The following is a 14,244-nucleotide window of genomic DNA, read 5'->3' as shown; positions in this document are numbered from 1 at the left end:
TAAATCTTAGTGATTTATTAGCTGGTTCCACACTGATGTCCTAAAATCAGAATATAGAGATGTGCAACAACCAAAGACAAGATTGTTTCCACTACTTGCAGATAAGTACAAAAACCTCACTGCTCACAATTTCCTTTTCTCATCTGTTGAGAGAGTTTTTTTTCTCACAAGAGGTTACAGCTCTATTAGTGTTTTTTATGCTGAAGGACTACACTAATACCAGTACTCAGGGCCTGAGGAGAACCTGGGAGAGTGAGTTGAATGTAGGAATAACAGAGGGCCTGTGGAGAAGGGTCTTAAATGGGACAAAAACATTTCAGCTTCAGGTAATACACAGTATACATATATCTTCCAGTCATCAAAGCAAATTCAGGTTTCTCTCCACTGCGTCATGAGTGAGATAAGGACATAGCCAGTCTCACTCATTGTCTATGGTCATTTGTCAGGCTGCAAAATTTTTGGTGGGTTGTTTTGCAAGAAATTCTGGATATTTGGGGAATTGAGGTTTGAGAGATGATGTGAGGGACAGTGCCTCCCTTACTTCGCTGGCCTTCCAAGTAACCTAGTGAATAATATTCCTAAGAAAAGGCTTTACAATATGCTAACATTCTGTGCAATTTACCATGTGTGTCTGTCTCCTGAGTTCATGCATACGGTATCTGTAAAAGACATCAATGTGTTTCTGGGTACATCTCTTGTTATGAAGGAAGAAAAGTTAATAAACATAATATAAAAAGTGTTTTTTTTAATTCACATTCATGTTTTATTTGAAACTTCAACACAATAGTAACTCAGACACTGATTATAACACTTATAATCAGTGTCTAATGATCACTAATGATGTTTATTATCTGTGACAGGATGCTTTATTTTCACCAAAACAGTTTATTTGTTAAGAAAAATATTAACAACCTATATTCGATATGTTATATAATAGAACTATCATAAATACTGTATGTAGTGCTGGTCAGTCAGTATGCTGACAGTGGGACACTGTGCTGAAGGAGGTTCACTCGTTCGGATGATAACAATATAAGTACAGAGATCCTAACTGTGTGCTCATAAATGTCAGAGAGTTAACACCAGTGTCTTGGCCTAATACCTTCCTGAGATTGTACATTCTTGACTACGTTTTTTTCTTGGGTTGGTAGAGTATTTTATCGTTTCCCTGCCAGAACTGATGAATAGTGTGATTGCTACTGTACTTCCTCCTATACGCAAAGCTTTTTGAGATCCTTTGGGATGAAAAGCACCATACACATAAAATAAATTAATTTATGAAGCCTGGAAATGTCTGGAGCATTATTAATTTGTCTATAACGCGGTTATTGATACCTGTACAGTATCCAAATATAAAGTCTATGATTTAGGCAATCTCAGGTTGTACCTGAGAGATTTGTCAGTGATTTCAACAAACCAACCATCAAACAACTAATCCCTTAAAGCATTCTAAATACGCAGTCATTTTAAAAAAGTGCAACTGACTAGATTATGCAATAGGTAAAGCATTAAAATATCCAAATATAGTGTTGAAATAATATCTGTAAAACTCACAGTTGGCTAAGAACAGTAAAATCACAATTTACTGATTAATGACATTCTAATTGGTACGTTTCACTTTTAAGATATTTCTTAATTTAGCATAGCAGCGTGTTGTTGGTATTTATAGTAGATCCCTTACCTTCAGTGCACACCTGTCTCGTAATGAGAAGTGACAAAAGGTTCGTTAGGCAAGCCGAGCGCTTCAAGAGTTAATGATTACCTTTGTCTTTTGGGAGAAGATGATGTAAACCCCATCATCATGTGACACTTTAATAAATAATACAGCGCTCAGAAACAAACACACTAAAGATTTGATCTCCGAGGCTAAAGGGATCGCTTTCCACGCAGAGAGTGAGAGGAGAGGGACAAGGCGAAAAGCAAACACAAGAAAGAATAAGACATGTGCTGTCTCCCAATGGATGCGAATCCGGCTGCGGCGTGCGGCTCCATCACTGCCCAGGGATCCGAGCCCTGCTCCAGTGCCCAGCTACTCGCTGCCCGTCTGAGATGGATTGGAGACCAGTTAGAGAAAACGAGGGCAACTAGACAAAGTGGATCCCGCAAAAACCCGACGAGCAACAGAAAAGCCATCGTTTGCGGGTTCTACGCTGTGTGCACGGCAATCCAGATGACTGCCATCGTGCTACTTATTAGAAAGCGACACCTGTAGGCGAAGTTTCTAACGTGGAGCCAGCAACAGGTAAGCCGCACAGGTGAGGTAATTCTGTATGAGTCACCTCCATCACCTGGGACACCTACCCAGTGCGACCCTGTGACATTCGTCAGCGCTTTCTATATAAAGCGATTAAATCACTTAAGAAAACAACAATACTCATAAAAATAATCATGATAGCCTTGCATACCACTGCCAGTTTTTAAGTTATAGTTATTACGGTAATGCATTTAGGTTTCTCCGTGAACACTAATGTAACCAAGTCACTGCTGATATATGATTCATAGCAGAAAGCATTCTAGATCAACCGTTTGTTTTGTCCTTCATAGCTAATCCGTTTTTTTGTTTGTTTTTTTTTCACAACATAATTATAGGCTGATGATTTAGAAGAAGTGCACTACGACTTTTCCATACGGCAGTAGCCATAGCTCATACCGGGATGTGAGTTTTCATTCGCCCGCTCGAAGAGCTGATAGGGACTGTCTTATAGGAGTGTAAATTCTAAGAATTGTACTGTTTTTTTTTCGAGGTGCCGTTTTTGTAAAAAAAATATCGCCGAACAATATTATACACAAAACTCGTGAAAACTGTCACATCTTAACCCACGATAACTCTTAATTGACTATCTTCTGTAAAATCTGCAAGCCATCTGAATTACATATTACTTAAAACTGTATTACTGTTGACAAGGGTAGAGTGCGCTTTCCTTGTACTTGTGCCATTTAAAATCTAATTTGACAATAACGCGAAAGTTATGTATTTACTTCAGATGACGCCTTCGGGGTGATGATCCAGAACAACAAGGAGGAAAAAGAACAGCTTCCTTTGTATTTGCGGTTTGCACTGGAGAAATTTAAGCCAGCAAGGACCAAATTTAAGGAAAAACAAAAACCGAGAGAAATGGAAGAATATTTATGAAAACTACGTGGTTGGATGGCTCGTTTTAAAAAAAAAACACTTCATCTCCAGCGGCTGAGAATTCTACGGAATTCGTTTATCTCAATACTTAACTCTAAAATAAGGTCTGTAGTACATCAAATCTAAATCAGACATCCTATGGGTTAGGACATCCAACATCCCGATTTCTCACATTTAACAACCACTGAAATCGTGTTTTTGAAGGAGTATTTAAACTGTTCTCAAATTTTATTGAATTTCAATAGCAAACGAGCTTTGATCAATTCTAATGTATTATTATTTAAATAAACGGTGAGGCTAGGTGATGACATATTAAGGGGAATTCACGGAAGGCACAAAATAACCGTTAAAGTCCATTAAAAATTACATCTTGTGATGTTTATCAAATGTAGGTGCTATGAATGTAAGAGACGTTTGCAATACTAACACCAGTTTTAGCTTAGGGGTGCTTTTTTGTCTTAGGGACGATATCGGATTGAGGATCGGTTTGAATATTGTAATCTATGGTCCTGCAATTCTTAATTTCTCTAAATTGAATAGCGCATAATTAATAATATAAATATGCGTTTGATGTAATCGCCTCTCGAGAGAAAAGTTGTTTTTAATATACTGTATATAATGAAAATACTCTACACTGTATTGGTATCTGCAAGTCTGCAAATCCAGGTCCGAGTCTTATTTGCTATTAAATAAGAATTAAGTTTGTGGAGAGGGAAGGATGGTTGTCTCAAAATATTGGCATCAGACTTGGTATGGATCATATTTTTACAAAAGCAAACGCGATTGTAAAAAAATGATCTTTTTTCTGTTTAAGATGGAAGTTCAAGTTTGATGAAAGTTGCAAATCCTTTTACAAAAACTTTGAAAAGAACGTCGTGATGCACAGTTGTTAATGACTGTGCAAAAGACCAGGTTTAGATCGAGTGTCTTGCTCTCAGTCTTGTATTGTATTTTAAATCCTACACAGTAATGAGAACAAGCTTAGTTCCTGTTTGTGTGTTTTTTAAGTGGCAAATACTCTGAAGAACCACATTTAATTCTGTTTTCAACAGCTTACAATTTCGTCATGTAAAACAGGAGGAGTTCATAATTAACTTGTGTAGTGCGCCGTTTAGTTAATAATTTTGACCACTGATGGAATGTCAATTTACAATTCTATTTTTGGAACCTTTTTTTAAAGAGTTTGTGATGGTCAACCTGTGTAGCAGTGTTAATTTAGAGACTTTTAAAATCTATCATACGTTTTACCGGGACGAACAATGTGCAGTCAGGAATAAAAGCATGTTATGCCTGTTTACATAAGCTACAACGTTTTTTGTATCTCTGCAGAATTGTGATTTTCACTGCATCTGTACACCTGTGTTTTTTTCAAATCATTCATAAGACTTCAGATTTTATTGAAATATTTATAACTATCCTGTGAATTTTGTACAAATTTAAAGAAAATAAATTTTCATTTTAACTGTTTAATCTTTTTGTCCGTTTGTAATTTGGTTAAAATGATTTCTTTCTGCCTGATCACCATGCGGGGCGGTATGTTGAGTCGAGTTCGGTCAGCACTTGGGCCTCAGTTATCTTTGGTTCGGGGTTCGAATCGGCCTTAGGGCTCCATCTATGTGATTCCTTGGCTGGATGCTGCATGTTTCTTCTCGCAGACCAAAGACACACTAGCTGGGTTAATTGGCGTCTCTAAACTGTCCCCCACCGTGTGTGTGTGTGCGTGACCTTAGATGGGGTGGCGTCCAGTCCTGTTTGTATCCTGTCTTGCGCATAGTATTGATGGATGATGAAAATTCTGCAATACCCAGCTAAGTGAGGGCTCTTAAATACTTGAGTCATTTATTGTTTGGCACTTTGATAAAGTACAATGTTATTTGGTCCTGAAAAGAATAATAAATCTACACGGAACTATCTCAATAAAAAGCCAACTATTAAGCCGTCAGGAAACTACTGGCTGAACGTAATGACCGTCTTTGCCCTGATAATTACAAACTGCTTTTGTTCTGTACCTAAATGATTGAAAAATAAAACTAAGTTGCTTTCAGCAATCCTAAGGGATAATGAAAGTTTATATTAGATTTAAAGTCGTCGGAGGGGAAGGCACTGAAGAACATGATGTAATTTAGCCATTGCTACACCAGAGGGCAGTATGCGGCCAAAGCAATCGGTAAAACAAGAACATAATGGTACTCTACATATACGATGAGCAAAAGCCTATTTAACTTGTCTGGAACTGCAGTAATGTGTCACTGTAACGTATTTATTTCGTATTGACAGCAACAAAATGCACTGTAATTAGTACACTACTTTTCATATATCAGTCAAGTAATATGTGAAAAACCTTTGCCATTAACAATAACGCAGTCTAGTTTTAGAATAAAACGATCAGTACTTTTAAAATATTCTTAAGAAATCTAAACAAAGTTTATGCACATTTCCTTTTTTTATTTTCTGAAAAAAAAACCCTTCCACTGTGAGTTACCGCTCCAATAATTACCTTCTTTATGTAACACGGACAGGCATGGACCGAAGACCGTAGTGCAGTCTAAAGCTGCAATGCATATTCGTCACATTGTAACAGTGCTCTTTTGAAAACTACACGCAATGAAACTCAGCGTGTTAATCTTCTTTCCGACAACCATTTTTCAGCCATAAATTAACAATACATCTTTTCTACAATTAAAAAGGACTAACATAAATGGAATATGAGCCAAGACAGAGTTAACTCCGTGTGTGAAGTTGAATCCATGCGTTTTAAATTCTGCCCCCCCAAAAAAAGCTGATCATGTTGTCTGGGAAAACAAAAACGTTACATTGACTCCTGGTATTCTGTGAGGAGCGACTAAAAGCGTTTCTATTTTATTATGTATTATTGTGTTACTCTTTCAAGTCCATGTGTGTCCGTGCGGGTCTGAGCTCTGTAGCGTGTTTTCAGCGCATGGCGTCGAGGGGTGGTGCAGACACTTCTCCACGGCGGAGCCCCCGGCGCTCGACTGGCTTGTCCTCTAGTAGACCTGGAAGTGTGCAGAGGTGGTGCCATCCTTCCAGCAGCGCAGGGTCTCGATGACAGCCGAGCGGCACAGGGGACAGGAGCGCTCCCGGTCGAACCACAGGCACACACACTCCTCGCAGAACACGTGCTGGCGGCACAGCGGCAATCACAAGGTCACGACGGCAACTACCGTCACGCACCTCTCGGCATATGCTCACACATGCTCTTCAGTCTAATAGGGCATTACATCTGCTGGCTGTTTTAGATGCACTGTGATCAGTGCAAGTATGAACCAATTTAATACTAAAGGTGTAACGCAAACACGTTCGTGTGTGAATAACTACAGTATTTTATAAACCTGTAATCACACCAAAGTGCCACAAAGTACATGAAACTACCCCAAAGCTACCACAAGATTATCACAAAGTATAAAGTATATCAAAAAAAGATTATCATGAAGTATGACAAATATACATGCAATAAAAGTCTGCAACAACAATGCACAATACAATGCAATCAAGCACATAAAACCACCAAATGGATTGCAATAATAAAGATTATGGTGTTATCTCTATTTGTGCAAAGATTGATATTATAGTTTGTTTATAGCTATAGCTAAGATTGAAAGTCTTTACTTTTTAGTTTTTGTACTTTGCTATACCTTATTTTCTGATCCATTTGGTCGGTGTCTCAATGTTGTTTGGAGATTGTTTAACACAATTTGTGTAACTGTAATTTAAATTTGTAATTTGTAATTTTGTGGTAACTTTGTTGTAGGTAGTAGGATTCCAAATGTCTGGCACTGCAGTCCCACCCAGCACAAAAAAAATATTGACTTTCATAAATGTCCTACTACATAAAGCGTTTCCCTGAGAGCTTTCCCATCCTGGGCTGCTTTTCTTACCTGACACATGAGAGCTACAGGGTCTCTGAACTCTGCCTGGCAAATGGCACACACATCTCCTGCCTCACTGCATTGCTGGCTACTGGCCCGCACACCGTAACTCTGTCGGCAAACAGCAGGAATGGACTCTGAGTACACAAGCTTATATCCATCTATTCTCTTGGTAGTAAGGATGACATGGGCTTACAAAGTAGTACAGCACATATACAGAAGTATACTTAACCAGTGCAAATTATTACTGAAGCGCATCAAAGATGATATGCCTACAGTCAAACAGAGACACTGTGTTTATAAAGTGGGCCTATTCAAACAGCTATGTTGTATAAATTGCACTCCGGTAAGCAGTAAAATCTGGGACAGATAAAAGTGATATAAAAAAAACGTTCACATAAACAGGTACAGTACCTACTAGTGATTGCTACATTGCCAAGGGTGCTAGGGATGTTAATACTGGACCACACACTGCCCTCTAGTGGACCGTGGTGATGTTAGCGCCCTCTGGCTGTCCACTGGATATAATTCCTCATGGTCTCATGTGTAGCATTCGTTTACTAGGTATGCACATTCATCTTCCCACGCTTCCTTTGGGTAATTAGGAACTGAGAAAAATACATTGTCTCTCACCTGAGAGCTGCAAAACATCTTGAAAGCTTTTCGGATGGCTCCTACTCGGTTACAAATGTCAAAGGACTGCAAAAAAACATTAAACGGATGTTATTACACCATCTACTCAGTTTGATGGTACTACCCACACTTATACACCATCATTGTTGTCCCTCTAGTTGTAAATTGCAGTTTTAGTATTTGGATTTACCTTGCAAAGACTGTAGAGTATAATAAGCACTCCCCCCAAGAGATAACTTCCAGAAGGGTCTTCACCCATTATATATTTGTACCACAACTGGATAGGAACCAGGGCTCGAAACAGCTGACTGAGCTCTTCAATCAGTAGGTAGAACTTACCCTAAAAAGACAGAAAAAGTGGAAAACAAAAACACAAAACACAGTTGCAGAAATCAAAAGAAAATACTAAACCACTTCAGGAGTCACACTAACAACAACTGAGATTGCCTATATAGACATTATACCCTTACTTCAGCTTTAAATGACAGCAGCTCAGCCTGCACAGCATCATCCAAATGCATGCTGGGTAATCATTTCGGGTTCAGTCACAGCGTATGGCTGAGTCAACCACACAACTTGCAATTGCACCTGGGTTTTATTCCGAATTGCCCCCTTCCAAGCACTTCTTCAACAGCCAAACCTTGCTTAGCTTCTAAGATCTAACAAGAACGGCCTCCAACATAGAATGGCTGCAGGCCAATATTCCATGGCTTCAGTTCGACGGAGGCAAATTATCTGCACTGCTAGCAAACTGGCAGAGACGTCCATCCACCTGCTACCCACACTATTCTGTAACTGCATGAAGCAAGGATATTACCGAGGTTTAATAAAACTGGTTTTAAGTTCCTTGCGCACATAAAGCAAGGCCGCTGTCAATTCGAGTATGTTAAGAATTGCTTTCAAACTTTAGGGACAGCAGACAGCATATCAATCTGCTTTAACTGTGTGTTAAAGAGGGTAAACTCACTGGACAACACACCAGCAACTGTAGAATCTCAGTGGGCGCTTGCATCTCATTCTGTATAATGAATTAATGTGTTTTACCTGACAAGGATTAATCACCCTTCCCAAGGGTCTTACTGACAATGAGACAGGGTTGCAGACCTTGAAGAGGTGGCAATTTATCTTCTCTTTTGTCCCCCCAAGCAGCCTCTCATTCCGTCAATATTTTTTTAAATCTAAAACTGGGCTTCAGCCAATCAAGTGTATGTGGTTTCAAAGTCAGCTCTAACAGAACAATTCTTCATTAGTACCCCCATCCATAACCCTTATTTTCAAAAACATTCTGTGCTGGCAAGAATTCTCATTGCTGCTTCACTGTCATTTATAGAAAAGCTCTGGTATTTTGTGATTAAAACATTTTATAAATTGCACGCCTATTTCCAATCACTCTGCAAAGAAAAGGTTCTCACAGAACCTGTTTAAGAGACTTTTGTCAGTGCTGTCACCGAGTAAACAAAATATTAAGGTGCACAATTACTCAAGCTAGAAAACTTAAAAAGTGATCCTGTCCCGAAAAGTCCAGGGTACCAAGAATATTCATGGCAAAGTATTTGGATGACCGCTAATCAAATTTTAATTTCTTTAACCAAATTTAGATGCTGTCAAAGTCAAAGCAAACCTTTGGCTGAAACTGAAGCCAGTGCCTCATTAGCTAAAAGCAGGGTGCCTGGGTTTCGATCAGATCTCAGCTTGGGAATGGTGGACAGAGAAGTGCCCCAGCTGACAGAGGCTATCTGTGACAGACAGCTGTAACAGCTTTCCAGGGCATCGTTTTTACCTTGGGGAATGAGGTCAGTACCCGACAGTGCCTTCCTGTCTGTCTATCGGCCTGTTAACCACTGTTTCTACTAGTGCATAAAGCATCAACACACCTTTTAACCAGCAACAGGCTGAAGGAGTCCTCAGCAAAAAGGAACAGAGCGCAAAACCACTTCATGACTGCGACTTTGCAGGCTGTTATTCAATCAATTTATGAGACAGATTCATGAGAAGAAAATTCTTACCCTGGATTTGAAAGCGAGTAAGATTCGTGGCAGGACAAGAATGAAGCACTTCAGGCCAATTGTGAGATATTTAAGAACAAAATCAGTGATTCCAACCACCCAGATCAAATAAAAAAAATCAAGGCTGGCGAGGTTGGGCCTCACAAATATCAGGCTGTGGAGAAAAAAAAAACAAAAAAATAAAGTGCTCAAGTGCTCATATACTGTATGCATATGTAAACTAGCAGATTTAAATATTATGTAACTGATAAAGGATTCATATAATTTACTCCTGAACACTTCAACTGTTCCATTAGGCAGTTGTCAGTAATTTACAACATTCCTAAATAACATTAGTACCTCTTAAATAGCCTTCGCTACTTTACATGAAATATTTACAGAACAGGCAATGAAAATGACAATGTACTCAAAACTATTTCCCTCAAGTAGGATAAAGGGATAAACATTTTTAAATAAAGCAATGTCAAATTAAAGGACAATATAAAAAAGAGATGTGGAAAAAAAATACTCACAGGATGGGAGGCAGTAATGATGCAAAAGAAACCTAAAGTATTACAACATGTAAAAAAAAACGATGAATATGTGGCAAAATCATTCATGTACACAAAATTAAAAGAAGGGAACGTTTTTCTGTCAACATAATTTGTCCTGGCTCACTTCCAAATCCTGTAGTGTGCATTCAAATAGACTAAGATCCCTCTGACTCCACAGAGTAAACAAATTGTCAGTAAAATGAAGTTATAAAACCACAAAAAGGCTGAAGCCACAAACGGAAATATTTATTGTTATTGTTAAAGCCTTTCTCACCATTCCCTGGTTGATCTTAGGTCTACTCATTACTAACTTATTCATATAGTTTTCAAAGCATTGCCTCGCTCTGCTGTGTCAAAATCATGACAACCCCACAGTGATGTAACTCAGTGGATAAAAAGGACACTGAATGGACCTTTGCATGGCTAATGGATCTATTCACAGGGACGCCTCAGTGCCCAGACAGTGAACGCTTGTCCTTAGTATTGTACCTGTTGTATAGCTCCTCTGTGCTAAACGCGTAGTAGAGGTACACAGTGTTCCCAGTGAGGAAAGCCAGAATCCAGAAGGTGACAAATACAGATCTCTTTTCCTGGAACATACATGTACATACTAGAAACTGACAGGTTATAAACAAACACATTAACATTAAAAAGACAATATAAAACATTCATCTACAAATCAGCTTAAAATCAATTAATTTATTTTATTGAGAAAAAGACAAAATTGACCTATCAGATTTGCTGCCATATTGTTAGCCTTCTTAAAGGTCTGTGCTAATAATAATACCCTCCTTAACACTTTGCTATGGAAAAGAATCTTTGATCTTTACAAGCATCAGATTGATAAGATTGATTGCCGTGAAGCCAGATCACTACTCCAATCCTGCAGTTAAAAATCACACAATCAGTCTTACCCGTAAAGACACCTGGTGCTTCAGAGTTGAGTTTGCACAAGCAAATGTACTTGCCATTCCAATACACACGGCAATCCCTGTGGAGAAAAAAAAAGATGTCTTTTGTTTCAAAAGCTGAGATCTCCAGCTAAAGTCCTCGAGAACTCTACAAAGTCTTCTAGGATTTCTTCCACCTGGAACACTGAAATACCTACCTTAAATTATATAAAGACCAATAAAGATATCATCTCTGTGGGGGTGCTGTATTTACAGGACATGATGTGTCAGAATAGTTCAGAACAAGTGGTTTTACTCAAGTATCTTGTAGTACTGCAATGCAACTTTTCTGTCTCAGGAGGCTTTACAGAGATGTTCTGGAACATACTGTATGATTAATAATAATAATAATAATGTTTCTTTATTAGCCCTATACAATTTCTTGCATTAGGAATTCGTCTTTTCACATACCCCAGCTTTTCTCCATGGAGACACAGACACACAGACAGAGAGAAGCTTGGGGTCAGAGCGCAGGGTCAGCCATTGTACGGCGCCCCTGGAGCAGTTAGGGTTAAGGGCCTTGCTCAGGGGCCCAACGGAGTAGGATTCCTCTGCCGGCCACGGGATTTGAACCGTCAACCTTCCAGTCACAGGCGCAGATCCTTAGCCACAGAGCCACCGCTCCGCCTCCAATTACACAGTGATAGATCTGAAAATGTCACTTGGTATTATCTGTGTTTGTCTGAGATTGTATGATTTTTATTTATTGCATGATAATAAAATAATTCAGCCTTAAGGACTTCAGCAGGCAGAGATTCAATGGGGATTGAGGGATGAAGACATTTCAATGAAGACAAAGCATGTTTTTCTGGCTCTATCATTCCACTGTACACTTGTCTTTGGTGTCTCTTACCCAGTTTGTGCTGGAAGCAGACTTTGGCCAGGAGGATGAGGATGAATGGGAAGCCCTTCTGGAGCCAAGATATGACGGCGCGAAGCTCGGAGAGCGCGGGGGCAGGGGTGGAGGGGTCTTCCGTGCTGTCTTCCCCGTTTCCATGCCGATCTGCAGCGCAAGGGTGCAGCAGGGAGGACCGGTGAGGAGGAGGCTGATGGTAGTGGTGATGGTGATGATGCTGGGGCTGGCGGGGCAGGTAAGAGGCGCTGTCCGGGCGATGGGCTCCCTCCTCCCTGCCAGATGACGTCATCTGTATGAAAACCTCTGGCGGTGACCCCAGCATCAGGCCTGCAGCCTGGAAAGGAGCAGCTGTGACACTTCCTGAGGGGACACCAACAAGCCCAGAGAAGAGCTGCTGGGGCGAAGGAGCTTCAGGCTTCAGGCATTCAAAAACACCTCCTTCCTCCCGGCTGTTCTCCGAGCCAACCGTCTGGCTCCGCGTCCTGAGGGAAAGAGCAGAAATCGAAACACCTTTCCACAGCGCGGATGGGAAAAAAAAACACCATCCTCTACTTTAGAGTTCAGTTAAGAAAAGCTTTATCTGTTCTCCTCCCATGTCACTGGATTGTAATGAATTCTAAATTCACAAAAGGCCTTTCTAATCTGTACCCCAGATTAATTAGAAATTGAATTTCAATTTCAATTACACAAAATCAGCTCTAGACGTGGGATGCGGATCTGACAGTCAGATGATGCACAGTGTCCGGCATGCAGTGAAAGAGAAAAAATTCAGCTCAGGAGAACACCCATACGGGTATCAAGGTACTGAACCTTTCAGGCGGCAGGACATCAGTGTTGCTGCTGTGTCTCCGCTGCATCGGGTCCAATGTCTCACAATATGCTCCACGACTGCAAAAGGCAGAGAACAGTGCCGACTAACGGCAAACTGCACTGAAGCAAAGATGACTTGTCAAAACCAACAAGGCACTCTCAAAGAAGACAGTATTTCTGTGAAGGCAAAGAAAAATTATCACACCAGCAGTGGCTGTCTAAAATCACATATTCTGTATATGTATATGTGGTCTTATTCAGCACTGGAATCAGTTTAGAAGTCTATATGTGAATCTCTTTCAAAGGTTTGAGATGTGTCCCTCGAGCCCTCTCCTCTTATACGTATCTTTGGTGCCCCTCATAATCACATCTTATCTAATATTCAATTAGGCACCCTGGCCTTTTCCACCTTACTAGGGAGACGTTTGATTTTGCTCCATTGGAAACAACTGGTTGCACCCCAGCTTCGCTCACTGGGTAAGGGATGGGATGTTCTTTCTCCCCCTTGAAAAAAAATAGGTTTTCCCTCTGTAGCTCAACTGCAAAATTGTATTCGGCCTGGCAGCCCTTTTTAAACTTCTTACTTCCTACAAACATAAGGAAGACCTTGAAGACTGTGGCTTCCCTCTTCTGTCCTTTGACTACCTTTTTCCTTTGCTTAACTCTTCCAAATCTCTGGTTTCCCTTTTTCTACTCCTTTATTCCTGTTTTTATATTATTGTTGGATTTACACAGTTTGTTTAGGTACCAGGTCTTTTGTGTCATGACGATTGTTTACATTAGTTCATTATTGTATATGGTACCATGTACCATTCTTTCTTTCCCTGAAAAACTAATGAACAAATTGAACATAAAATCACACATACGCTACTACAGTTTATAGGCTACATTCGGCACAAAGAAAAAATAATTGGCAAGCTGTAAAGCAGCTACAGCATACTTTCGTATCACCGAAGGGCATCACATTACGTCCCTGGACTACTTTTCAGAAAAACTATAAAATACAATTCTGTAGCAAATTATCTCAGATGTCGCATGGTTTAGGATAACGAATGAATACACTATAAAATGATTGCCTTCGAAAATGCATGAAAAGAAACATTGACAGTGAAAAAATGCAAGAATTAAAGTAATTACGTTGCTACACAAGCAGGCGCGTAACGCATTACTATCGTACACAACATTCTGCGTTGCGTAGGAACAATGTTATACTGTCTTACTAGGTAAAACCTTTCTTTCAGGTTTCGCATCTTACCTACTAATGTCTTTTGCCCCCTGAACAAAGTGCAAAAGAACCACTTCCTGCAAAACGCCACCTGCCCGAAAGGCCTTGCTCCGATAGCCAATCCGAAAGCAAACAGAAGGAGAATTGCTACCCACGTCGACCAATCAGAGACAGCATGCCCGAAAAATGATTTCCGTGTCTCTGTTTTTCT

The 14,244-nt window shown here is 39.9% G+C and overlaps 1 protein-coding gene across 1 annotated transcript; it reads right to left on the bottom strand.

The window, feature by feature from the left end:
• Nucleotides 1-5,960: 5,960 nt before the first annotated feature.
• Nucleotides 5,961-14,202, bottom strand: rnft2 (ring finger protein, transmembrane 2). Its single transcript, XM_015366335.2, has 10 exons — nucleotides 14,064-14,202; nucleotides 12,809-12,985; nucleotides 11,996-12,480; nucleotides 11,107-11,183; nucleotides 10,682-10,782; nucleotides 9,660-9,813; nucleotides 7,844-7,993; nucleotides 7,654-7,719; nucleotides 7,030-7,131; nucleotides 5,961-6,273 (listed from the first exon to the last, which is right to left on the bottom strand). The coding sequence occupies exons 2-10, from the start codon at nucleotides 12,853-12,855 to the stop codon at nucleotides 6,139-6,141; spliced, it is 1,317 nt and encodes a 438-aa protein (XP_015221821.2). The 5' UTR covers nucleotides 12,856-12,985; nucleotides 14,064-14,202; the 3' UTR covers nucleotides 5,961-6,138.
• Nucleotides 14,203-14,244: the final 42 nt, after the last annotated feature.

This window comes from Lepisosteus oculatus, chromosome 22 (genome assembly GCF_040954835.1).
Source record: "Lepisosteus oculatus isolate fLepOcu1 chromosome 22, fLepOcu1.hap2, whole genome shotgun sequence".
Taxonomy (NCBI): Eukaryota; Metazoa; Chordata; class Actinopteri; order Semionotiformes; family Lepisosteidae; genus Lepisosteus; species Lepisosteus oculatus.
This window is presented reverse-complemented; position numbering and strand designations above follow the sequence as displayed.

What these genes read in the sequence shown, in the direction of transcription:
- rnft2 (XM_015366335.2), bottom strand. Translation starts at nt 12,855, where the DNA reads ATGCAGCGGAGACACAGCAGCAACACTGATGTCCTGCCGCCTGAAAG. An exon ending in CTGCTTCCAGCACAAACTGG is followed by an intron (nt 11,184 to 11,995) that starts GTAAGAGACACC and finishes TTTTCTCCACAG; the next exon opens with GGATTGCCGTGTGTATTGGA. An exon ending in TACTCTACAGTCTTTGCAAG is followed by an intron (nt 7,720 to 7,843) that starts GTAAATCCAAAT and finishes GTTTTTTTGCAG; the next exon opens with TCCTTTGACATTTGTAACCG.